The sequence below is a fragment of the Pavona decussata genome, unplaced genomic scaffold, assembly GCF_977016875.1.
Source record: "Pavona decussata unplaced genomic scaffold, jaPavDecu1.1 SCAFFOLD_114, whole genome shotgun sequence".
Classification (NCBI taxonomy): domain Eukaryota; kingdom Metazoa; phylum Cnidaria; class Anthozoa; order Scleractinia; family Agariciidae; genus Pavona; species Pavona decussata.
This window is the reverse complement of record NW_028145528.1, coordinates 4,003,839-4,031,364: the sequence shown is the minus strand read 5'-3', so window position 1 is coordinate 4,031,364 and position 27,526 is coordinate 4,003,839. Positions and strand designations below refer to the sequence as shown.

Below are 27,526 nucleotides of genomic sequence, written 5' to 3'. Positions count from 1 at the left end.
ACAAACCTTAGGAAGTTTTGTCTAAGTATAAGTGGTAAATATTTTTGGAACAATATTCCTTTATCTACTGGTCAAAAATCTTCGAAACAAGTTTTTAAAAAGGGCACTGAAACTTATTATGCTGCTCAGTACTAATGCTCATATAGCAAAATAGTATTTGTCAATTTATAACATTAAATGCTATAAGTTGTACAAATACAATTCTGCTCTTAAACGAACTTTGTGTAATTTGTACTAGTGTATCTTCGTCCTTACGGATATGTATAAAACCTAGCTATTCTTCTCATTTACCATAATAACAATTGTAGTAAGGGGCACAATATTAGGTAACCTAGATGTGCCCCCTCCTCTTCAGTAGTATATTCATTTACATAATTAAAATTAGTACAATGTAATTATGTGTTAATAAGAGGAAATAAAGATAATACTCTAAAATACTGTAAGTAACAACATTACCTAACTGATAGTAGGCCCTTTATAGTACCCAGTCACAAGTAAGAAAATATACCGTTGTACAGCTTTTTGTGCCATGCGACTACGTCCTGCAAAGAGCCTATTGTCATCAATCTAAATTGTTTGATGTGACTGGTTGATAATGTATATGTGCTTGAGCTGTGATAATCGGTACATATATGTACATTTAAGGTATTGTAAAGAGAAGTTCAATGTTTAACGCTTAAATAGATACAGCTATTATTAAGTGATCTTCAACACAGAATGGCTGTTGTCTTCAGCCAAGGGCTATGCTTCATTAAAATGAAGGAAAATTATTTGGCTAGAGAAAATTGTAATCGTTAACAACAGAGGGATTCCAGGCTGGAGGGGGTGCACTCAGTTATATTAGTGGTAGGGATGTGCGAATGACGTGAAATTGTTAGAACCTAAAAAAGTTGTTGTAGGCTGGACCCTGACCAAAAGAAGTCCAATGGCCCAGAACGTACTGAACCCCATAAAGTACCATTTAAAACGAAAAACCCTGATACGATTGTTTGACATAAAAATGAGAACTCTGGCTTCCTCTTATTGTCAACCTCCCTAAAAAGTCGTTACCAAATATATCTCACCCAAAAAAGTCACCACGAAGTTTTTAACCCAAAAATGCACTAATTTCAAACTCAAAGAAGGTTTTCTGGACATTCCTGTCACTAATATAGCTGAGACCCACCCCCCCCCCCCCCCCCTTCAATGCATAGGAGATGGAGAGGCGAAAAGCCTAGGACATTAAAGCAAAGAGCTCCAGAGCTCAAGCAAACTCATGCTAGAAGGTGAACATGGTATACCGTAAGGTTGGCTGTAGTGAAGTCATTGTACATTTAGACAAAATCAAGATATGTGTAACCCATCGCAGTATCTGTGCATTTTAGCTGTGATTGAGAAATATTGTTGACCAAAATTGGACGAACTATTGCACATGTATATCATGACATAAACATATAAGGTTGGTGGTTTCAAGAATTATCCCTTTGTCTAAATAACCTACAAATTTTAAATGTGACAACATAAAATAATAACAATTTAGTATAATTACTCAGGTGATTATAGAGATTCTCGTGACCTGATTGGTCGAGGATTGCGTCATATGTCGCTATAATCACCCCGCGCGAGGTGATTATAGCGGGGGCACTAATTTCCAAGATGGCCGCCTCGCGATTTGTCGATGTTTCCGACGAAGAAATAAATATCTTGAAAGAAAATGCAATTCCAAAAAACACCAAAGATGCAACTAAGTTTGGGGTAACACTTTTTGAAGGTAAGGTGTGAAAAATTTGTGAATTATAACAGACAAACTCCGTAAATTCCGGTGGAAATGTTGCCGATGTTGATACCAGTAATGAAAACAAATAAAAATTGCGCAACATTTTCTTTATTTAACAGAATGGTTTCAACAACAAACACAATTTACGACAGACTTTGAAAGCATGGAAGTTAACGAGATGAACAAATGTCTCTCGAAGTTTTACGTCTCCGTGAGGAGAAAAGACGGCAGTTTTTACAAGAAAACTAGTTTGTTGTCCATCCGAGCGGCTCTCGACCGTCATCTGAAATCCCCGCCGCACAACAAAAAATTTTCTATCTGCGATAACCACTTGTTCAGTGAAGCCAACAAAACACTGAATTCCTACCTGAAGCAGCTCGTCAATGAGGGAAAAATTGCTGGCACAGTTCACAAAAATCCGTTGACCGGTGAAACCATCAAGAAATTGTACGAGAAAGGCGAGCTAGCTGATGCTGACACACGTAATCCCCGAGTTTTGCTCCAAACAGCCTGGTTCTTCATCTCCATCTATTTTGGTAAACGTGGCAGAGAAAACCAACATTCCCTTAAGAAGTCAATGCTTCGTCTCGTCAAAGCAGCAAATGGAGAAGAATTCTTCGAATTAAACAAGAGCGAGCCCGGGGCTGTGCTGTCAAGCAAAAATCACACTGGAGGTCTTGACGGATCCGAAGATCACTCGGACGGCAAAATCTTTCCTCTGGCCAGTTCAAGAAGATGCCCAGTTGAAGTCCTTAAAGCCTATTTGAGCCATCTAAATCCCAATTCAGAGGCTTTGTTCCAAAGGCCAAAAGACCTCAGCTCCACCAAATTTAACCCTGAAACTGAGAAAATCTGGTTCGAAGAACGCAAACTCGGCCACAACACACTGGAGAATTTGCTAAGAAAGATGACGGAGAAAGCCGGAATCGTGCCTTATCTGACCAACCATTCATTGAGAGCCACCATCGTCACTGTTTTGTCTGCAAAAAACATTGAGACTCGTAAAATTAAGGCTATCACAGGGCACAAGAGCGATTCAAGTATTGAAAGCTACTGCGAGCGACCGACACTCAATCAGTTCAAGCAAATGTCAACAGCCCTCACCTCCTTCATCAATGGAGAAGAAACTCCCGAAACTTCTATATCTTGTGCCACAACATCCACAGCGTCTTTACCGTATCCAACAGGCGACCAAAGATTACCGTTGGGAAGACACGAGGAAAACTTTCTCCTTTCCAATGGCTTGAATCCTGGAGCGATTCTTCCCTCTGGAAATTTCCAGAACTGCTCCTTTACTTTCAATGTCAACGTAAACAACGCTGTTTAACTTTTCTGGTTGAACTGGCCGCAATTTGGTTTCTTGTTAGACATTTTAAGCCTGTTTTTTTCCTGAACACAGCGTTGAGAACGAGCACGGAGCATTGTCATTTCTTTCTGGCATGTGCAGTTTATCGATTGACCATGTGACCTACGCCAGACCGCGCGTCTCTGTTCATTGGCGCGTGAAAATTGAAACAAACAAATAAAATTGACATTTTTCGGTCGTTTTTTTTTTTTTTTTTGGTTTTTCTCTGATAATCACCTGAGAAATTATACTAAAACAATTATTCGCCTCAGGCTCAGTAAATATTGGTGAATATTCCCCTCGACTTCGTCTCGGGGAATATTCACCAATATTTACTTCGCCTTCGGCGAATAATTGTTAAATACAACAGGTTTAGTTGTCAACAATTAAATGTCATCGATAACTAAAAAACGTGGTGTGTGAGATGAGTTGTCGAATCACGTTCAGTTTATGGGGTCTCTTCTTCTAACACTTATACTAGGACTGAAAATGAGTAATCTAGCAAAACTGTCGGCCGTTAATCATGTTTTTCATTTTTACTGTACTTTTATTGCCCTACCGTAGGAATTCTTACTTAATTTTTCAAAATTTTCAAAAAGGATACATAACTGACGACGTGATTATCACCTAGACTATAGCTACCTTGTCATACTTCAATTGTTGAACTGCTAATTTTACTCAAAAAAGTTGAATTTATGAACTCATTGTGGATAGTTTCTTTTCCGTGTTGTTCTATGAATAGATTTCTTTTGGCATTAAGTTTTAATCCGTAGATAAATCTACTAACAATTTATCGCAGTAGTGACTGCAACTTTATTGCCAAATTAAAACAAGAAATTGTAACCTTCTAATAACTACAAAGACACTTTTAATCAAAAATTCCCCGCTGAATTAATTCGAGTACTAAAACTTGCCAGTAAATTATTATCGTTTACGAAAGAAGTAAAATATGACCAAATAAGCAATGACAATAGCATTAACAACGTTTACCATGATAATGCATGTATAATATAATTAGCCTGTAATACACAAAGTATACTGTATAAGAAAATCACCACTTCTAAACGAAAGCCAATTGTAAAACTAACAATCAAGCAACATACTGCTATCTTCAGCACATGGCCGTTCTATTAGAATTGAGAGCTTGACAAGATGATTGTATTTCTTAAACGTGTTCAAAAATAACAAAAAAAACCAAAGTAATAAAAGGAATATTCAGTAATTATGCCTTACTAGTCCCTTTCGAAATATAAAGCAGGAGAGGATTTAACTTCTCTAACTTCTATCTTTACTAAATGGTTTTAAACAGAACATCAACCTGCTCATCCAAAATAATGGTAACACGCACTGAGTTATTCGTTAACTCTCCAACCAACTGCATTGTTTACTTTCATCCGTTTGTGTAGATTTCTCACCTCTTTTGCTTTTTCGTTCCTTTGCCCTCTGCAGGTTGTCTTAGGTTGGGAGCCATAGCACGGGTAGACTCGATTGTAGCATATGCTTTATCCCTTGACCGCCTAGCTGATGACAGAGCCATGTAACTGTTTGCCTCGGTGACATTTTGTCTGGCGTTTTTTCCATGTCTTCCTGACAACCCCATATATTGAACTCTCACTTGTTCTGTTGCTGTTAAATCTCCGTAACTGTTGATTTTCGGCCTCGCTGCAGCCCTTGGCATTGGTTCTCCTGGGTTCTGGTGTGGAGGGAGCGGTGGGAGGGGTCGAGAAACGTCTTCATACACAGGTTCAGAGTCCATTATAGTCTCACTAGGACTGGAACCACCACCCAAACCCAAGTCAATGTCGTTACGGCTTGTTGATGGCCTTTCAGTTTCTTCGTTAACAGAATCAACCCTGAAAGCGTTGTTACTGAAAACCGTTGATGGGTCATTCGGCCGTTTAGTGTGCTGTTTGGTTAGCCGGCGAATTTTGAAGGCCAGGAAGACAATTACAGCAACAAGAAGCACAATCAGTGAAGCAGATACTGAGAGTGCTATGATCAAGTACAAGTTGGAGGCTGCTTCTTCTTTTGTTGAAATGGATCCGACTGTAAAGAGTAAAACAAAACGTTTAATTCTTACTGCTGAGGTTATTTAATTTCTTTCGAGATGGACCTAAAGGCTGAAAACAGTAACAGAAAATAATTGTAAACTATACGAAAACAATTTTTGCTTATATCAGCGAAGTATCTTTTTACTTAAGAAGATTCAACCGAGGCAGAGTAAGTCAGTATATCTGTCCATAAACTGACCACACTGGCAAGTCAAGGTACTCATCGCAGACCAAGTGAATGATCTGAGAGTGTAGTTAAGCTTACCACCGTTTGACAATTATACATCCGTTCAATAGCATGACAGTAGTAAACAGATATTCACAAACAGGAAAGGTTCAAAAGAATTTCTTGAAGCATGGACGACCTGACGAAGAACTCCCTCCTTCTAATTCGTTACAAAAAGTGCCACTATGAGTTTCATGAAGTCTAAAACAGTTGATTAAATTAAGGCGAAGGTTGCTAGCAGCCGTATGTCATTTCAAATAGGGCCATCAAACCCCCAGCTGATCCAGATTTTTGCCATTGTTTTCTTTAATCGATATGAAAACAAGGGAAAAAAATCGAGATTGAAACCTTACCAGTTGTCTGGGATCGATTATTCACCTTCTCGTTTGTGACGCAAAGATAATGAGTTTCGTTGTGATAACATACAGTGTCGTTCGTGCATGGGCGGCTCTGGCATTGACCTACAGGCGTTCAATAAAAAATGACATAAATGAGTCAATTGACCTCAGAAGGAACTACTTACTGAGTAGTCACCATGGCCCGGACAGTCTCGAAAAAAAAAGCAACAACAACAAAAACAAAAACAATGAATACAAATGCATAGTTAACTCCTCCTTCTCAGCTTACCGCTGGTGCTGTGATAAATTGAGTAGTAGAACACAAGAGCTACTTATGCTGAAATGGAAGCTGCTCACCACTACTACCGTTTGGCAGGTTAAAGAAAGACCTTATCTTACAACACATTTAGATGATATACAATATTTTCAGAAAAACAACAACGAGCAAAGGCAGAAGGCCATTCGATTTTGGCAAATTCTAATTCGTTAAAAGGGAACCACTATTAGTTACATGAAGTCTCATACAGTTAACGTTGATTGAATTTGACTGTCTTTATACCGTAGTGTCTTGAACTATTGTAACTGACCATCCTTGTAATTCAGCCTTTTAGGCTGCGAGAGGGATTCCAATAAACTACTATTATTATTATTATTATTATTATTATTATTATTATTATTATTATTATTATTATTATTATTATTAAGGCGAAGGTTGTTTCCAGTCATACGTTATTTAGAATAAGGCCGCCAAACCCCCAGCTGCTCCAGGTTTTTGTTATTGTTTTCTTTAATCGATATGAAAATAAAGGGGGAAAAACGAGATTGAAAACTTACCAGTTGCCTGGGATCGATTATTCACCTTCTCGTTTGTGACGCAAAGATAATGAGTTTCGTTGTGATAACATAAGGTGTCGTTCATGCATGGGTGGCTCTGGCATGGACCTACACGCGTTCAATGAAAAATGACATAAATGAGTCAATTGACCTCAGAAGGAACTACCACTGAGTAGTCACCATGGCCCGGACAATCTCGAAAAAAACAAAACAAAAACAAAAACAAAAAAATACCACCACCACCAACAAAAACAACAACAAAAACAAAAACAATGAAGACAAATGCATGGTTGACTCCTCCTTCTCAGCTTACTTTAAGATTCCCCTCCAATGGAATATACCGCTGGTGTTGTGATGAATTGAGTAGTAGAACACAAGAGCTACTTATACTGAAACGAAAGCTGCTGACCACTAGTATCGTTTCGCAGGTTAAAGCAAGACCTTATTTTACAACACAGTTAGATGGTACAATATTTGATTCAGAAGAAACGACAACACGCAAAGGAAGAAAAACATTCTATTTTGACAAATTTTTACTGTTTGTCATGATTTTTAGATCTTTAAGTGATCTTACAGTAATTTTTATCCGCCATTTTCATCTATCTTTTTAAATCCACTAACGCACTATGGGCACAATGGCCAACAAATGTTGGCATCGTTTACCCTGTAGGAAATCGGACATGTAGTAGCTTTTAAACGTTCGCAAAGAGATTTAAGAACATTATCGGAACTTAAAGAAAAAATAATGGCAATGTTCCAGCATACCATTTACGACTTTCCCTTCGCAATGCCTTCCTGTAAGTCCTTTGGGGCATGCGCAGAGATACAAAGAGCCATTACTAAAACATTGACCATTTTTACACGGAGAACTGCTGCATGGGTCAAACTTTCCTGAATGAAAGAAAGAACACACAAAAATAAGAAAAGAAAAACCACTTGGTTGGTAATCAGACCTAAGAACTGCAGTAATTTGGGCAAGAGAATGAGGGGCGCTCTTAATTTTGAGCGTTGATGTAAGAAAAACATCGCAAATCGATACAGTGAGGGGTAATAATTCGATGGGAAGACTATTGGGAAAAAACGATAAAGGTCGCTCCAGAAACGAAAGGACAAAAAAGGAGGAGCTCTCAGTTTAATCCCGACATTTCTGGTAAGCCCCCTTCGGGGTTCCTTTGTTTTTCAGAGTTAAAGCTCCTGAATGCAATAATTTTGGCAAATAAATAAATAAATAAATAAATAAATAAATAAATACATGTGATAACTATCACAAAAATACTTAGCATGTACGCACGTGTTTGACAGTGAAGACCTGTAACTCCATCTGTGCAGTTGCAAATAGGGCCAACAGCAGTGTTAATGCATTTCCCATTGGTTCCGCACTTGACATTAGAGCAATTCTGATTTGTAATAACTATTTACCAACGAAATAGACAAAAAATAAATGAATATTTATCAAGAAAAGGTCCACACGAACTATGAGGCATTAGGAAGCTTAAGCAAGGACGACGACGATGACAACACCGCAAAACAATAGGTTTAATGAGCGAAAACAACCGCGCTGCACATTTTGGTACATTTCTTTGCCGCCTCTGCAAAACAACAACGGGAAATGACCAAATTCAAGGTTTTGTGGAGAACGTGAACACACGACAGTGAACTTTAAATTTTCTTTCTTAACTTGAACGCCACTCCTACCAATTTGGTTCCTGGATAGTTCGCCGTTTCTGTAGAAGTTGATCGAGTTAAAATAATCGCGAAGTAGCACAAATGAAATAAAGTTATATTTTCAGGTGACGTTTTCGTTGCCGTACCCGTCGTCGCTGCTTAAGCTCCCTTATATTCAATGACAAGGATTCCTTCATTGATACAATTGAAAGTCAGAAAACTCTGTCACATGAACAAGGAATTTTCATTCCTCGTGTCAATTAAAGGGTAGGAAAATCGTTCACAATGTAGACATAAGAACAATCAATTTCGTCATGCCAAAAATATTTTTCAGCAAACCATAGACCTTATTCATAACTGCAGCAGATAAATTCTTCTTACATTTTCCTGAAAATTAGCCTTACAAACTCGTCAGCATGCGCAAAATTCAATAGAATTTTTACTCTAAATTGAGGTTAGTTGGGCTAATTAACAGATATCGAAAAGAGTGATAAATAGGCGGTCATTTATGAATAAGGTCTATGATTAGTCAAAACTGTCAGTGGTGAAAATTAATTTTTATCTTATGTGTTCAGCTGATTAAGGTATTAACTAAGAACAGAACGGTGTTCTTGTAATTAAATAGTTAACGAGAATTGCGATCGATATTGGATTTCTTTCCCATGCCTTAACCAATCACGTTCCAGTGCATATTTGCCTAGTACTACCATAAATCTCATTGTCTATTACCCATTTTAGAAAGATAATAATGCTTTTAACCAGCATCGAAAAAGTTAGTGCTGAGATACATATCGACAGATACAATCTTTCATTCTCACCTGATTGGTATGGTAATTTACATGAAGCAGTTGACACAAATGGACTGGAATATCCATAGACATCCTTCGAGCATTGTCCAAAATTGGATTCATTTCCAAAACATCTTACATTTCGGAGCAAAACCGGTCCTGTACCAACACTAAACTGATTACTGTATCCTGATGAAATGGCTCCAGGGTATCCCAGCTGTCGGCACACCACGTGAGCATCATTTATGTCCCAGTTGTAGCTACCAATCGCGCCCCAGACGCCGGCGTAAAATACCTCTACTCGCCCAACATTAGGGACTGATGCGCCGACCAGTCTCACATTTAAGTCTTCGAAAGCAAATATGATGAAATATGTAAGTATATATAAATTTACAATAAGTTAACTTTAGTTTGAGGTCGCATAATCCAGGAATCGTTCATAACTAGCACACGAGATCTTCACTTCTGTGATGTTTGACTTCGTCAAAATTGCGAAAAATCGTGAAAATTTTCACAACTGTTATGTTTCAAATTCGTCCGAATAGCTGAAAATCGAGCAAAACGTTTAGTCCTGAGATGTCTCAAATTCGTCAAAAAAGCCCAAAATCGGACTTGAATTTTCAAATACTACATTTTTTCTTAAGCTTTGTGACAAACATGAAGTTACAATTTATTATTTTAACCTTTTGTCATAATTTTGAAGAACATCTGTACTTTTCTATCGTAAAATGTGTAACTCCAACTTTCGTAATTTGGGAAAATGAAGAATATCGCATTAAGTACAAAAGCAGGCCAACTGGGATTTTGAGAAAGGCAACAGTGATTAAAGCTTCGGGGGATCGGATCATAATCTGTTTCCTAGGATTTGTGTCCGTAAAAATTATCCTTGGAGAATCGAATGATTTCTTTGAGAGGCCGTTAAAAGATCTAGAAAGACAGAAAACGCTGCTCTGTACGTTTTTTTTTTGATAAAATGTTTTACATGGTTCGGTGCTACAGATCTTTAAAAGCCAATGGTAGGGAAACCCTTGAATATGAACATTTTGCTATCACACTTAAATGATTTCAAATGGAGTAGCTGCAAAGTGGACTGACTATTTATGTCTCATTGAACGTCCCTTAAAAGGCTTTAATGTGCAGTCGAAAGGTTACACCTAGCAAGACCTAAGGAGACAAAATTCATAGTTATGAGCCAGTTACCATTCCGATGACCTAAACCTATTGAGTATTGTTCATTAAAAACAAAACAAAACAAAACAAAACAAAAACAAAAACAAGGGGATGTATGTTTTCTCTTTGTCTAAGAGCGGAGACGTATGTTCTCTTGCGAGCTTTCCCATTCTTGAACCACCTCCCCTCAGGAAGGAAAATGCAGTAAGTACCTCTTGGGTGCCCCTTAACCGTTGTAGAGGCCAATAACACAATTTGTGGTCAGCTTGACATTTTCAAATATTGGATGAAACAAACAAAAAACCCAAAATGAATTCCCCAGAAGAGATTTAGGGGGAAAATATGAATTTTCATAGATACAGTAAAAACACGCGTATAAGAACCTGGGTTTTAAGAACCTGGTAGGCTAACATTTTTATTTTAAGCCCCCTCCAAAGTTAGGTTCTTATCAGTGGAGTTGCTGTAAAAGTTTATAGGTAGAAACCGCTGAATTAAGATCGTTATCTAATACTTAACTGTAGGTTGATTGCTTGGAACTGGTTATGAAAATACTGTATTTGTCCCAAGATTTTCTTGGTATCAACTTTGAAATGGCATTTAAGAGTTCAAGTTGTTTGAGCATGTGTTTTGTTAAGGACATGCCTGCACTCTACTGCCTTTAGGCGTTATAGTGTAAATGATTTATATTGTATTATGAGATGATATTTATAATATATTTAAATGGAATTCAAATGAAAATATAAGAACTTATTAATTTTTAAGAACCTTGGCCTGAGCCTAAATTTGATTTAAGTACCATTTATATAAGAACCTGTTTAGGCTAAATTAAATGATCCAGGTTCTTATACGCGGGTTTTTACTGTACATGATTTTAACTCGAGGAGATACAACATTTAAACAATTGTTACCAAGAAAAGTATGGGCTATACATTTCTTTGGGAAAAAAATCAAAACTTTGCTGGATGAAGTATGGTGAATTCATTTCTGAACGTCCTTTCCAGTTAATCGCGTTCGAAGAACACCATCCAAATTGCAAGTTTTTTGCTCTCTGTCTTTCATGCCGAAAAATTTGAAATTTTTTATGTCGGGAATGCCGTATAGCCGCCCCTATTGCTTTTTTCAGGGGCTCACCTCCGACGAAAATTGAGGGGGCATGTGTATGGCCGCGTCTAATATATAAAAATGCCACGCTAACTCCGAGTTGTGCTGTTTTGGTGGAAGTACACTTGCGTCCCGTAGTTTGGGCAGATGGAGCCCCGGGGGACTCTTTCCTTCGCGCTGGTAACTCCTTACGATAATACATACGCTGGGTCTCAAGCACTATTGCCACAGTATATCGGGACTTGGAATAACTAATGTGGAAATATTACTCCCTTCCTCCCTCCCTCCCTTCCATCCTTTCTTCCTTCCTTCCTTTCAACCCATACGAACGTGGAAACGTACACCAACCGCACAACAATATCAGCAATATGAGCGTACTACTGTACTACCGTATAACCACACTACCGTATGAGTTGCAGTATCATCGCTTTAAATCGTCGCACATGTCGTTTAAGCTACCTTCGTTTCAAAGCCTCTACCGCAGTGACCGCATCATCGTTTGGTCAGCAATTATACGAGTCTTCAAGCCAGTGTTTATTCTGGTGTTTTACAAAATTACCCTAAGATTACAATATCGTGGTTTATTGGTTATTGGGCGCTCAATATTTGCGATTTGTAGTCAAAACAAGCAACAACCAACCTGTAGAAGCGCTAGAATTCACCCCACTGCAAATTACACCACCTGCGTACAATGGATTTGTATAATAGTCAGAAATCCACCTGTAAGTAACGTCATCGAACGTTTTCATTCTACATTGCGAGATTTTGGTTTCGTTTCCATAGCACTGTATATCCCATATCCACATCGGTCCTTTCACTGGCCCAAACACTGCTCTGTGGAAAACCTGTTCAGCACCAGAATATCCCAACTGACGGCATACCACGTGACCCACGAGTATGTCTATGCTATAACCATATATGGTACCCCAGACACCGAAATGGAGGATCTCGATTGTGCCGGCAGTAGGAAGACTGGTTCCCATTAGACGAGCTTGAAAATCTATAATTTAAAGAAATGTGTGAAGTCATCTGTCTTGGAGTATAAATGTCTTTGTATATGGAATGAAGAGGCATCTAGTGTATCTAATACTGTGCCCTTAGCTAAATTAGTAATTAAAATATGGAAAGCAATTATTATTATTATTATTATTATTATTATTATTATTATTATTATTGTTATTATTATTATTATTATTATTATTATTATTATTAATTAATTAAATAAAAACTGAAAAAAAATTTAGGACGGTGCCTACTAATACAGAGGTAGTCTTGTGCAGTTTATGACTATGTGGGAAATGCAGATCTTAGCAAGCGCTATTGCAATCGAAAAAGAAAATTGGGGTAATCGCACATTTTGTTTTAGAGATAATTTAGCAACAAGAATTCTAAAAAGCGCTAAAATACAAAACAGTTAATGGCATTTTTCTCCAAATTGAAGCTTAATTGTCTTTCAAAAATGCGTGGTTACTCAAGCAGTTTAAGGCCTGGGTTAAGGGCTTTTAAGAGGAAAAATGATTTATTCTAGATAACTTTAACAAATTCAATGGCACTGAACTGAAATTTGGAGGATAAAAAGATCTTATCATTCTGCATGATAGCATAATAAGTAGTGCTATAGATCACGTGACATGTCACGTGATCGTTTTTGTGAAAAAGGCAAAGATTTGGCAGGTAGGCGACGGTTTTAATAGAAAACATCAAACAAAAACGCGTTTCTAATAAAGATTAAAAATCTCCATCGCTTCACGTTTGGAATGATCGTCCATTGTTCTCCAAAAAATATTTATCAGGATAAAGGTCATTTTTCAGTCCACAATTCAACCTTTGATTGATAATTTCTCCAATTTAAAAACTTAAGGACAGTCATTCCAAACGTAGAAAGTTAAATATTTAAAATCTGCTTCGGAAACACTAATTCAGTTATCCACATAAAAAAAATTCGCCGCCATATCACCGATTTATTACACGTTAAGGCAAAACAAAACATTAAGTTTAATATTCAGGGAAAATTTCATCCTGTTCCTTGCAGACAAACCGAAGATATAGGGGATCATTCATAATTTCTAAACACCCTTCAAACCCAGGCCTTAAACTGCTTGAGTACCCCTAATTTTCTTTTCGTATGCCAATAACCCTTGCTAAGTTCTGCTTTTCCCGCCTACTTATAATCCTCGCAAAAATATCCCTGTTTTAGCACGCATCGCCGTTAAGAAATCTGACTTTCTCTGACAATCTGAAGTTGCGCAATCTCAAGTGTGCTATAAATTAGATATGATTATCGCCTATTTTCGCTTTTAAATTTCCCGGCCGCCGCCATTTTAGATTTCATGACATCATACGGTTGCCGCTATTGTTAGTAAGCAGAAGTGTTTTTTGTGTGAAACAATCGAGCAACCATATTACGTCATGAAAGCCAAGATGACGGCGCCCGGGAAATTTAAAATGAAAAATAGGCGACAATCAAATTCTGTTTTGTCCTACACAGAAATATTATTTCTATGTTTTCCTACGAGATTTGAGATTAGATCGTATTTTCAACAATTTACCGTTAATTTATTTCGAGAGTGGAGTTTTCTTTTAAGACCAAATAAAATTATAGTAAACAAAAACACTCTTAAACATGGATGGTTTGCGGTAAGTGCTCATCAGCACCGAGCTAAAAAATGATGCTTGTGTGTCTTTTTTAATACTTTTTTTTGTGTGTCTTTTTTTTTTCGTGGAGAGAAAAAGGCTTCATGTCACCGTTCAAAGCGCTCCACACACTTTCAAAAGACTCGTCTCACGGACACAGACAAATACACAGCAGCCTGATTCAATCACTGAATTAGTTATCGTGAAATCTGTGAAAGTGAAATGTGTTGAAAAGCCCTTTTGGGAGCATATATTAAAGTTTACAGTCAAGCAATCTTAAGACGTGGCTCATGCATACTAGTACTAATGAGCTTCGGTATGGACTGCATCGACGTATACAAGCATTTCGTATACAAGCATTTCTACACATAGATCGACCTACAGCAAAGATCACACACTCAATCCTAAGTATTTTGGACCGCACTTTTAAACGGAACTCCTAAAATACAAAATAACTAAAGAGCTAATATTGCAGCCTTAAAACCTCTTAACGAGTCAAACCGGGCCACTTCCATGAGGAGGTGGTTCCATTTAGACACTGTCCTTTGGAAAAATGAGTGTTTATAATAGTCTCTTGTAGCCCTAGGCTACCTATAAGCGTAGTCGTGGTTCCGTTCTAGTTACGGTCTAGTTCTAGTTTGATCGATAATTTCTTACCTGCATTGTATGTGGCTAATGCTTTTTGTATACATTCTAGACACTAAGCTCCTGACACTTAGTTTTAACCGAGTTTGGAAAACTGCAAATTCTCTTATAATAAGATAAACTCTTAAAAGTAGTCTCATTTGGGCTTATTGCTTACCGTTAGCGGGAGGATCGTTTGGTTGGCAGACCACACTGACATCGACATCCCGACTAGCATAAAGCTGAAGTCGAAGTTGATCATACAAAGTGCAATTCATTATATTGGTTTCGCTTCCCGAACATCGTAAGGAATCAGATGTAAACCATTGGGGTCCTGTTCCAGGGCCGAATACAGACCATTCAGTAGATAGGATAGCGTCAGAAAATCCCAGCTGTCTGCATATGACCCGAGTTGATTCAGGAGTCAATCCACGATGACCCCATGGCCATGAAAAAGGCCAATCAAGCTGATGAATGGTGCCCCAAACACCTTTAAATAGAAGCTCTAATCTGCCGGCGTAAGGAACTGGAGAACCTTTCAATCTCAGTTGATATCCTAGTGCAAATAAAAAAAAGAAATCATTTTCTTAAATAGTTCAAGGATGCTGGTGACACTAAAGCTTCTTTTACCTATCTATTTTTACATTTGAAACTGGCTGATTGAATTTTTTGAACTGTGGGAAAACAAGGACGAAGGGGGAGTGGATAAATAAAAGAAACAGTTTTCTAGCTGTAGAACTAGGTTTTTTGCCTAATGGATTTACACCCTGCGAGGATCGTATTCATTATTAAGCCTATTTTATTTGCTTGGTCAAAATATACTAAACTTGCTGTTAATTATTTTACCCGCATCAATCATTCGATCAGAGCATGCAACATTCGCACAATAACTTCCAACATAAACATGGCTTGGGAAATCCCAAGCACACTGATCCAATAATGTTTCATTTCCTAGGCACCGGAAGTTTGTAAACCAAATCGGAAAATCATCAGAGCAAAACAGTCCGTCGCCTGACAGGGAGGCTGAAGAATATCCCAGCTGCCTGCAAGCTACTGTAGCGTCTTTGGTGTCCCAGTCAGGAAAATGAATTGCGCCCCACTTTCCAGCGAAATAAACCTCAATTCGCCCCATGTTTGGCAGGTGTGACCCACGTAGCCTTAGCGTCATTCCTGAAAATAAAATGGGAAAAGTCATTATTAGTGCCTTGCATAGGAAACTTGAGAATATACAGTGCTCAAAAAATCTCTGAAAAAAAAAATTGTTTCGAAGACTGTAGATTTTATGTGTAGCTTGTCACAACTGCTCTAAAAGTTGACTAATAACCTCTTTTCTAAAATGAAATTGTTGTGATAGTGCGGGGTGCCTCAGGGTTCTATACAAGGTCGGCTACTCATTCTACTCTATATAAACGATCTGTGTAACGTGTCAAAGGTCGTGGACTTTATTCTTAGTTTGCAGATGATACAAACATATTTTTCTCCCATAAAGATTTTAACTTGCTTCCTGGAATCTTGAATTCTGAAATGCTTAAATTAACTCATTGGTGTCGATGCTTAAATTAACTCATTGGTGTCGAGCGACCAAACTGTCCATTAACTTTAAAAAATCAAATTTTATGGTTTTTAGACCACCCCAAAGGAGGCAAACACTTGATATATCTATTCAAATTGACAACAATGCAATTGAACGTGTGAAAGAAACAGTGTTTTTAGGTGTTATCCTCGAGGAGCATTTCTCATGGAAGCCCCACATTCTTAGTGTTTCTAGAAAAATATCAAAATCAATAGGTATTATTAATAAGTCTAGTTTTTGCCTTCCCAAAACCTCCTTACTTTCCTTGTACTATAGTCTAGTTTACCCTTACTTAATTTATTGTGTTTCTGTGTGGGGATCGACATATCAGTCTAATTTAAATCGGATTACTGTTCTGCAAAAGAAGATAATCAGAATGATATCTAAAGTTTCTTTTGATGCTCATACCGGTGTTCTTTTTAAAGAACAAAAAATTTTTAAATTCTCTGACATTTATTTAAACCAAATAGGTAAATTTACGTATCTTTTTAAAAGAAGCTTACTTCCAAATTATTTTCGTGATATGTTTACTCTTGTAGGCCAGATACATTCTTATAATACAAGAAATTCCAACCTTTTCTATATACCTTATTGTCGAACTAATCTTGGAAAATTCTCAATACGGTTTCAAGGTCGTACGTTTTTCAACTCGCTAAGTCGTGAAATTCAAAACATTCAAAAGATTGTCGGAGTGTGACATACTCGGAGATATTATGCGAAGTGTGCGCCTCTGAATGCTCCCTAATGCTATCACTCAGATATGCCAGTAGCGCATGATGGAACACTGGCGCGCTTTACTCTTGAAACGGCCTTTAAATGCAGGTGCAATAAAAGCTGAATATATCAGCAGATGAAACATTTACTCGCCTAAGAGCTTGTTAGCCCTTTTGATAACGTCAGAGATATGATTGTTATATTGGAGGATATTGGATATAGTGACCCTTAGTAACTTGGCGGGATCAACTAACTCGTAGGGCGTCTTAAATTCTGCGGTCTGACCCAGGGTGTATACGTCATTTGTATTTGACACCTTTAACCGGCATGATAGTAACCAAGTCAATGTTCACAAGGTCAAGAAGTAGTTGAAGATCATCCTCACGCAACAACTGTTGTGATCCATCGCAGTCCATTCAACAGAGTTCAGATACATGCCAAGTTCGAGTTTTCGACTGAGGGGGAGTACAGTCGAACCTGTAAATAACGGTCCCGTATTAAGCGGCCACACTCTATTAAGCGGCCAGTTTTAAAAGTCCCGATTGTTCGCTTATACAAACGCTGTACTTGTTACTTGTATTAGGCGGCCACCAGCATCCAGCATCGACCCGTCGCTAGCGCCGACCGGATGGTGAGTGTGGTACACAGTTCCGGATATTATACATTGGAAGCCTCTAGGGAGTCGTGAAATCATCGTGAAAGCCTTAAGGTTCAGTTGGCTAAAAAGCATAATTGATGATAGCTGCACCAGTTTTGGGAAACATTTTTTTAATAACCTCTTAAGTAGTCGTTTGACCCTGTTTGATGGCAGGCCTAAGTAAGGGTCTTCACCATCCTCATAGTATTTCTTCAGTTTGTTGTTGACAGTACACTATGCGTTCGGACGATCCTCTGTCTTGTGGATGTAATGGAGACTGGTGATATGCCCTTTCTCATTGTCTCGTATTAACTTTCGTAAAGACGCTTTAGCTATACTGTTGCGGCACTTTTGAACAGCTTATCCGTCGATTTGCGTCTGACAAAATCACTAAATGATTTCTGTTCTCAACTACATACTCTTGCACCCTCATTCAATGACTATTGTATTCTTACAAACGCAGCATTTATGTAACAACATGGAGGTTGCCAAAGAGCGTTACTTAACAATGCCCATGTGACATGGGAATTATGTAATATAGGCGAATAATCCAGGGATAGTTCACGGTTCCAACTCGTCTTTATTACTGTTATTTCGAATTGCGATTACGGTTGCTAAAAGCGAAACAAATACAAATTACTAAGGAATACAAATGACGACTATGAAACGACGAAAATACGGGAAACGGAAAGAAACTAAGCGAAAATACTTACAAACGTTGTGTGGCTAGAAAGTTGAACGGAAAAAATGTACGATGGCAAACAAGAGTTGAACGAAGAAAAACTGCAACGATGTTGCCGTGAACGCTGAAGCGAAATGAATTAGAATGAACTATGAAACTTACAAAATGATCTAAGAACAAAGAAAATTATGCGGAGAAATTTAACAGAATGAATAGCGATATCTGAAAAGAATGCGAAAGGAATGTGCAACCATACAAAGAACTAAATGCTAAACATAACAACGTGGAATGCGGCCGTAACATCTGGCTCCCCTAAGAGTTAGGAAAAACTCTTATGTCCTTAATTCTTAATTAAGCATTAAAGTTCATCGAACATCTCTAGATCTTCATGGCTCCTCTGGCTGGGATATACCCCTGGTCTTCAGTTTTCTTCATTCTCAAGTATTAGCACGAGCTTCTGAATTGGCCTCTCCAACGTTGTCGTTGCCGTTGCAACCTTCACCGATTGGACCTGTCCCTTTGAATCTGGGCGTGAGTCGACAACTCGAGCCATATTCCATTGATTTCTTGGCACTCTGTCATCGGCGATCAATACAAGGTCCCCTCTTTGAAGGTTTCTTCACGGATTGTTCCATTTCACTCTCTCTTGTAGGGTATGGACGTACTCCTTTCTCCATCTCCACCAAAAGACGTTGGACAAATATTGAACCCGTTTCCATCTTCGACGGAGATAAACGTCAGCCTTCTGAAAGTTACCCGGGGGCGGCATTACGATCTTTGATTTCATCGTCAATAAGTGACGCGGCGTTAAGGGGTCCAAATCCCCGGGATCACTTGACGGGACGGTAAGCGGACGGCTAGTGTTGATGATGCATTCTACCTCAGTCATCAAGGTTCTAAGAGACTCATCATCAAGGGCGTGACCGTATTCTCGCATCAGCGCAGACAAGATGGATCGAACAGATCGTATCTGCCGTTCCCATACGCCACCCATATGAGACGCAGCTGGCGGATTCCTTTTCCATTTGATAACCCAATCAGAATTGAAGTCTTTACTGAGGCGTCTTTGGATGTCATCATGGTCCATCTCCTCTAGGGCTTTCTTAAGCTCTGTCTGAGCTCCCACAATGTTGGTTCCCTGGTCTAATCTGATCTCGCGCACTGGCCCTCTCCTTGCTATGAACCTTCGTAGTGCGTTCATGAAGGAATCTGTTTCTAGCGAGTCTGCTGTTTCGATGTGCACTCCTCTGCTGGCTAAGCAAGTAAATAGTACCCCATAACGTTTGACTTCTTTCCTGCCTTGCTTTATTTGAAAGGGACCAAACAGATCGACACCACAATAGGTGAAGGGAGGGGCAGCTGTTATCCTCTCCTCCGGCAGATCAGCCATCTTCTGTTCACCGGTTGTTCCTCGAAGGCGACGACACACAACGCACTTAGAAATGAGATGTCTGACAGCAGAATTCGCGCTAACTATCCAATATCGGCTTCTAAGCTCGTTCAACGTTATGCCTCTGCCAGCATGAGCGACTTTCTTATGAGCGTTGCGAATGATAAGCTCGACGATGAAACTCTTCTTAGGGAGGATAATCGGATGCTTAAAGTTTTCCCCGAACTCCTGTGAATTACCCAGTCTACCACCAACGCGGATGAGTCCATCCTTGTCTAGAAAGGGATCGAGGCGGAACAGGGTACTTGATTTCCTAATTTCAGACTTCTTCGCTTTCGCGAATTGGCGATCGTCCTTGGGGTATGCTCTTTGAATCTTCTGCAAGGCTCCTATTTCCTTGGGAAATGCTCTGCTCTGTATAAGTTTAAGAATGGTCTTCTCAGCTCTATCCAACTCTTCTACCCTCAGAGGCACGACTTCAACCTTTGTGGCGCTTCCACCTCTCCTTGTACCATCGTCAGTAATACCTTGCTTGGGCTTGAGACGGAGTATCCAAGCAATAGATTTCTTCAGTCGGTGCCATTCGGAAAACCGGTTAAGCCTCGTCAGAAAATCTTCGCTCTCATTGACGTCCATGCTGTGTACCGAGATCCTTTTAACTTCAGGGTCGTCTACAGGGATATCGTCTAGGTCTCCAGGGACTTGAGGCCACTCACTCTCAGGTAGCCGTAAGAAGTTCGGTCCTGTAATCCAACGACACTGCGGGGATAATTCTTGACCGTCAAGACCACGGGAAGCGTCATCTGCTGGATTCCTTTTGGACTCAACGTACCTCCACTGGTAGGGGCTTGTCGCGTCTCGTATAGTCTGAACACGGTTGGCGACAAAGACTTGAAAACGCTTCTTTTCGTTGCATATGTACTTTAACACAGTTGTGCTGTCTGTCCAGAAGTGCCTGCTATTCACAGGTTCGTCTAACTCTCCGGTGATCATCTCTACCACACGTACCGATACAGTGGCTGCGGTTAACTCCAAACGAGGGATAGTCATAGTCTTCACGGGAGCAACACGAGCCTTCCCTATAAGGAATGCGCAATGGACGTCACCTCTCTCGTTCTCTATTCTAAGGTAGGATACTTGACCATAACCAGTCGAACTTGCGTCAGAGAAGCTGTGGATCTGTCTCGACACGACGACGCCAAAGTTATTGGGCTTCAGACATCGTTCCATAGAGAAACGCTCAAGTGCAGGCAACTGGCCTCTCCACCTTTCCCAACGTACGCGGAACTCCTCGCAAATCTCGTCGTCCCATCCTAGCTTCGTTCGGCACAGATCCTGCAATATCTTCTTCCCGACTAACAGGAAGGGCGCAGCTATACCCAGGGGGTCGTAGACGGAAGATATGGTTGATAATATACCCCGCCTTGTTAGTGGTTGGTCTTTGATGACAATTCTGAAACCAAACGTGTCCGATTCGATTGCCCACTGGACACCAAGAGCTCTCTCCACTGGATAATAATCGCTTCCTAATTCTAACGATCTAACTTCTGGGGCGCGCACTTCTTGCGGGATACTTTCGAGAACGTTCTTGTTGTTGCTAACGAACTTGGCTAAATTAAACCCTCCAAAATAGAAAAAAAATAGATAGTTTAATAATCAATACATGGCAGCCCGAAGGCTGAATTGCGTATTTACAATTAATAAAATCGATAAAAAGTACATATAAAACTAGGTACAATAAATAAAGATATAAAAAATATGATAAAAAGGAAAACTAAGAATCTATATATATACATTATCAATACAGGATCTAATAATAAAACTATTTCTAAAACGATCTGTCTTGCATTTGGGTACGGTAAAACGCCTGTTGCACCTTAGAGTGTAACGTGACGGTCCACTAAATGGTATTAACCAGTTCAGACGGTGTTCTGGGTCCTTAATAATGGTGTCAAAAGCATTAGTGCATAGTCCCGTGATGAAATCTGCAATGGGGACAATGTTCACTAGTTCGATGGCCTCCTGGTAGGGTAGTCCTGAGCATATTATAGACATGGCCCGCTTTTCGACACGCACCAACTCGTCTTTTAGGTACTTTGGCAGGGCGTAAAAAAAGACAGGCGCTGCGTACGTAAGAACAGAGCGTATACAAGCAGTGTAAAAGGTGGACATGTCCTGCCGAGGAACTCTTGATCTCTTTAACTGCACTAAGAAATACAGACGCTTTGACGCTTTCTTTATGACGTCACTAACATGTTCGTTCCACGTAAGGTTGCTCGATATGGTCAAACCCAGTAGTTTAGCACTAGTCACCCTCTCTAGTTCTTTACCATCTACTACGATAGACGCAAACTGGGGCTCATCTTTTGCAAAAGATATCCTGAGCTCCTTACACTTGTCGCTATTGAGTTTGACTCTGTTCTGCGTAGACCACTCGGCAACCTTGTCCGCAATCTCCTGGGCATGACTTCGGTTGCCCTTGGAACACAAGCGTGTTCAAGCGTGACAAGCGGGAAAGTAGGAGAGCTGAGCTTGGTAGATACCTGTGTGCAATTGATTGGACAATGCTATTCTCCTCTGCAAGTTGTTGCCAGGATATGCTTGACATATTCAATAAAGCGCTACACACAGGGCTCGACCTTCTGATGCCCATCAGGAGAGTTCGCGTCAGCATATCTGATGCCCCGTGGGCGCAAGGGCGCAAGGGCGCAAGCATGGCGTACGTCACGTATCCTTTCGATAGCGGTATCTTCTTTTCCTTCGGAGCGCAGACAGTCGTCAACGTAAAAGTTCTTTCGCAGAACATCTGCGGCCTCTGTTCCAACAATCTTTTCTGCGTCATCTGCGGCTTTCTTCAGCGCGAAATTTGAGCAACTTGGTGACGACACTGCGCCGAACAAATGGACATTCATTTGATATTCTTCAAGGTCTTGTGTTAGGTCTCCATCAGGCCACCAAAGGAAGCGAAGGAAGTCTCGCTGGCCTTCTGGTACGCGGACTTGATGAAACATTGCATCAATGTCCCCCATAAACGCAATAGGCTCTTCGCGAAATCTTGTAAGGACACCAACAAGTCGATTCGTCAGGTCAGGCCCTTGTAGCAACTTGTCGTTGAGCGATGTTCCTCCAAATCTTGCGCTACAGTCGAACACCACCCTTATCTTGTTCGGCTTCTTGGCATGGTAGACGCCATGATGGGGTATGTACCAGACTTGGCCCGTCTTTGCAGGGATAAGATGAGACGGTACCTTCCGAGCAAATCCCTTGGCAATGATGCTGCTCATAAAGTTAACATAGTCCTTGTAAAACTTCTCATTCTTAATAAGCTTCTTTCTTAACCATAGTGCTCTTTGAAGAACTTGACCTCTATTGTCAGGAAACCATTGGCTGTCATCGCGGAAAGGAAGGGGAATTTCATAATGATGATCCTCCTCGTGACGAACTCCCTGACTAACTATCTTCAGAAACTTCATGTCTTCTCGTGAATATTCTTGCTCCTTATCCTCCGTTAGTTCACTGAAGTCCAATTCGAGCATCTTATTGAGTGCTTGTGGAGTGACGATCTCCTTAACTCTGCTCTCTACCATGAAATGGTGGTCGAGGTGTCTGCCTGAACCAACTTCCGTAGCAGCAACTCTATGGCAATTGACATTTGAATGTTCTGTGTCGCACATGTACAGAGGGCCCACTATTGCCCATCCAGCAAACGTCCTGATTGCGAAGGGACCACCATCTTCACCAGCTAATACATCTATGGGTTCGAGACCTTTCGGGCAGTTTGAGCCAATCAGAAGACCAATCCTGACGTTCGGTAACTGCGCAGGCAGCTCGCTGGCTATGTTTCTGAGATGTTTCCAACGATAGGCAAGTTCAGGCGTAGGCACATTTGGGGGTGTGCAGGGGTCCTCTTTAGTGAATATCTTCGGTAGCTGTATGGGATTCTTGCCCCTTAAGTCCGTGACGATTAATCCATTCAGGACCTTAGAGTCGTGCAACTTCGTACCATTGACAGTCTTCACCATGAGCTGTGTATTCACGCCATTCACCCCCAAGGTGGTCGCGATGTCGTCAGTAACGAACGAACCGGTACTACAGGTGTCAAGCATGGCGTAAGTTAGGACTTCACTTTCAGCAGATTTCAACCTAACGGGAACGACAGGAACGGCGGCTACTGAGTCTTTGGTGCCTACAACATGGCAGAGGGCTTCTTCCACCTCCGTTTGAGCATTTAAAACCTTCTTTGTTTGCGGAGGAGTAGAGCTAGCCTGTTTGAAAGCCTCCTGATTGAGGGCGAAGCTATCATCATGTGGACCCGTTGGATGTCGACGTGAGCAGCTCTTACAGGTCCTTCGCTGGGCACAACCGTTGGATCTATGTCCAGGACTGTAGCAGGCAAAGCAGAGTGATTTCATCTTTAGGAAGTCTTTCCTTTGTGACAAGGATTTCTTCAAGTAGTCTAGACAGTCGTCCAAGTCATGGTTCTTGTTGCACAACTTACAGAGGCTAATGAGAGTGCGTGAGCCTGAAGGTTGGTCAGCGGTTACATCTGTCGCGTGACTGGAGGCGAGATGTGAAGTAACATTATGGCGCTCAGGCGTCTTAGACCTGCCAAAGCTTTTACCTCTGCCTTTGCTGGAACGATCAGGTCGATCTGAGGTGCCATCCAAACGACGAAGCGCTTCACGAGAAAAGACTGGGTCGGTCGCAATTCCTGCTTCTGCATTAACGAAGTTCACGAAGTCGGCAAAGGAAGGGATTACTCCACTCACCACTCTCCTTTTATTTGCTTCTCGGCGCCATCGGTCTTGAAGCGTAAATGGAAGCTTGGTTACCATGCTTTGCAAATTGTGAGGATGATTTAGAATAGACAGATAGGTTAGAGTTGCCATCGCGCTCCGGCACTGACTTAGGAAGATGGAGAATCTGTCTAATGCCAACTCGTCTCCTGGTCGGATGCAGGGCAACTCGTTAATTCTCTTGAGATAGGCGTTGGATATCTTGTATGGGTCCCCATACTTTTCGTTAAGGAGCTTTTTTGCCTCTAGCTATCCACTGTGTCGATCAAGGTGGAGACATCCCTTGATTAGGTCCTTGGGTTCTCCGTGTAAATACTGCTCTAAGTATTGCAGACGTACATCATTCGTGTTGACCTTAGCCTCTACTTGCGATTCAAAACTTCTTATAAAGGTAAAGTACTCCAAAGGATCGCCACTAAACTTGGTCAGTGTAAGAGAAGGCAGTAAACTCTGTTGTTGTTGCTCCGCTAGTAATTCTGTTAATCTGTTCTGTTGTTGAAGGACTTCACAGAACTGCTTAGCGCTTTGATGTGTGTAGGCCATGTATCGAGGTTCACTCGCGAAAGGTTCTTGTTTCGGTTGTCCTAATGGCTCTGTATCTTGCTTCGTTTCCGCGACGTGAAACTCAGGTGCAAAAGGATTCAGACTTGGATACTGCATTGGCTTAGGAGGAGTTTGTATCATAGGAGCGTCATATAAATCAGCGGTAAAACTCACTTTAGTCATAGTGTTAGACGTAACAGCTGGAGACGTGTACGCGCTTGAGGAAGTTGGAAGAAACGGCCCAGATGAAGTAGATGCCTGTACAAAAGAATCTTTCGGAGACAATTCTTGACGACCAGTCGAATCTGCATCGCCAACACCCCTTTCAATTTCAGCGAACACACCCTCTCGCACGCGAGCAACTGCCAACTGCTCTTCGAGGCGTAACTTCTCGACTCTCAACTCCAATTCTTTCCTTTTTTCCAACATAGCAACTCTGGCCTTTAACTCGGCGGCTTTTGCTTTCTCTTTCGCTCTGGTTGAGGTAATCGAACGGCTAGAATGTCTAGAGGATGCCTTTGAACGACGCGATGTGGAATATAACGAGCCAACTTGAGATCTTGTTTCCAAGCTATGTTTGATTGTCTCTTTCCCGGTTGAAATCCAGAGTACAGTTTTGTCTAAAAAGTCGTTAATCCTTTCATTCAGATTAATATACCATTCGTTCGCAACGTCCAAATCCTCCTCGGACTCAAAATCATTTAAAAGAGCAGCGAAACCCGCCTTGAGCTCTTCCACGGAAAAACGAAATGAAGTTAAATTCCTCTCGACGACGTCCACATTCTCTTCATCAGTCGCCAAACTATCCATTTCCTTCATTTGACGTTGGATTCTTCTAAATAAAGTCTGGCAATCCGTCCATCGAACATGTGCGATAAATGCTTTTCCCTTTTCTGTGCGCTGCCTTCGCCTTGTTACACCGGTTGCTAAAGCAGCGTTAGCAAAATCCAAACTGTTCCCCAATTGGATCCATAACGTTTCAACGAAATACAGGCGAATAATCCAGGGATAGTTCACGGTTCCAACTCGTCTTTATTACTGTTATTTCGAATTGCGATTACGGTTGCTAAAAGCGAAACAAATAAAAATTACTAAGGAATACAAATGACGACTATGAAACGACGAAAATACGGGAAACGGAAAGAAACTAAGCGAAAATACTTACAAACGTTGTGTGGTTAGAAAGTTGAACGGAAAAAATGTACGATGGCAAACAAGAGTTGAACGAAGAAAAACTGCAACGATGTTTCCGTGAACGCTGAAGCGAAATAAATTAGATTGAACTGTGAAACTTACAAAATGATCTAAGAACAAAGAAAATTATGCGGAGAAATTTAACAGAATGAATAGCGATATCTGAAAAGAATGCGAAAGGAATGTGCAACCATACAAAGAACTAAATGCTAAACATAACAACGTGGAATGCGGCCGTAACATGTAATACGGTGTAATCACGAACACTATGTGATTCTATCACGTGGAATTGTGCTATCAGCTACACGTGATGAACAACTGTACGTGATATACATCACGTGATGCTGCATATATGCATCCCGTGATCCTATGTCACCCGATTTATATACGGTAAGGTTTATTATTATGGCTTAATTAAGGAGTCGTTTAAAATTTACCGAGTCAAAAATTTATCAAGTTTGATTTAATTCATCGGCAAGTAACATTTGATTGACCCCATTTGTAGTTGTTAAAGTGGAACCTGTATTTGACGACCACCGTCTCCTAAGCGGTCAGTTGTCGAAGTCCCAAATATGTCTCCCAATACTGTGTACTGAAAATACGTCCCCAATAAGCCTTTGAGTGTGATGTGGTTTGATAGCATCATATTCAACTCTACGTAACATGCTCTCATCTTATCAGACATGAACCATCTTGTGGCTAGCTCCGATCAGAAACATTTCGGTCAGGAAAGTTTGGATTTTCTAACTAACGTGTCGATTCCGGCGAATGGAAAAGAAACCAATTCTCAGACGTAATACTGAATTAGACTGATTTGAACAGGTCCGTACTTAACAACATAGAGTCCTAAAGTGTGATGTAACAAATACTTGAATTTTTGAAATTATGGGATTTGTTAGTATACTCGGAAAGAGCATGATGAAAAATACCTTCTTGCAAAAAGTCAGCATTTTATTGCAATTTGGGGGCGAGATATTAGCTCTGTTATGCCACGATGACTCCATACAAATCCTTCTAATTTTGTCTCAGTTCCTAACGTTAGGAAATGAGACAAAATTAGAAGGAAATCGATTTGTATGGGGTCGTCATGCTCTTTCCGAGTAAATTTAGTTTTTATGACGTCATCACTTTAGGACTCTATACTGACTTTATCTACTTTCCTATTGGTTACCGTAAGCAAACGATTTATCTTTGCCGGTAGTAAGGTGACCGTCATGAAAAAGTCATAACTGAATCCATTTGTCGGTATCGTCAGCAATAATCATTTGCGTTTTTCCACCAAATCAGCGGAGATTGCGTACTAATAGATGCGTTGTATTAATAGGTCGGTCTTCTAATATCGCGACCGATTACCTCGTGATACTATCCGTATAGGCGAATCTTTGCTGACGTCATTGTTTACAGTTTTCCTTATTAGCATACAACTTAACTCATAGAAGCCGTGGCCGACTAAGCTGATTAAGTT

The 27,526-nt window shown here is 40.3% G+C and overlaps 2 protein-coding genes and 1 long non-coding RNA gene across 3 annotated transcripts in view; 2 read left to right on the top strand and 1 right to left on the bottom strand.

Annotated features, from left to right (window-relative positions):
* LOC146470300 (uncharacterized) overlaps positions 1-27,526 on the top strand; it is a 51,504-nt gene that overhangs the window by 2,070 nt on the left and 21,908 nt on the right. The gene's annotated exons all lie outside the window — the stretch shown is intronic.
* On the top strand, positions 1,621-3,083 carry LOC146470302 (uncharacterized protein KIAA1958-like). The gene is made up of 2 exons (XM_085122400.1): positions 1,621-1,750; positions 1,876-3,083. The coding sequence occupies exons 1-2, from the start codon at positions 1,636-1,638 to the stop codon at positions 3,081-3,083; spliced, it is 1,323 nt and encodes a 440-aa protein (XP_084978526.1). The 5' UTR covers positions 1,621-1,635.
* The window catches only part of LOC146470301 (scavenger receptor cysteine-rich domain-containing protein DMBT1-like), a 39,359-nt gene continuing 15,645 nt past the window's right edge, over positions 3,813-27,526 (bottom strand). The window contains exons 5-13 of the mRNA XM_085122378.1: positions 15,379-15,702; positions 14,711-15,088; positions 11,915-12,274; positions 9,034-9,351; positions 7,842-7,961; positions 7,316-7,441; positions 6,551-6,658; positions 5,732-5,839; positions 3,813-5,147 (exon numbers count right to left, since the gene is read on the bottom strand). Coding sequence (XP_084978504.1) covers positions 4,513-5,147; positions 5,732-5,839; positions 6,551-6,658; positions 7,316-7,441; positions 7,842-7,961; positions 9,034-9,351; positions 11,915-12,274; positions 14,711-15,088; positions 15,379-15,702 — 2,477 coding nt within the window. The 3' untranslated portion in view covers positions 3,813-4,512. The remainder of the gene's footprint in view (positions 5,148-5,731; positions 5,840-6,550; positions 6,659-7,315; positions 7,442-7,841; positions 7,962-9,033; positions 9,352-11,914; positions 12,275-14,710; positions 15,089-15,378; positions 15,703-27,526) is intronic.

Coding starts and splice junctions, on each gene's coding strand:
- LOC146470302 (XM_085122400.1), top strand. CDS start 1,636: ATGGCCGCCTCGCGATTTGTCGATGTTTCCGACGAAGAAATAAATATC. Junction 1,751..1,875: donor TGGGGTAACACTTTTTGAAG/GTAAGGTGTGAA, acceptor TTTATTTAACAG/AATGGTTTCAACAACAAACA.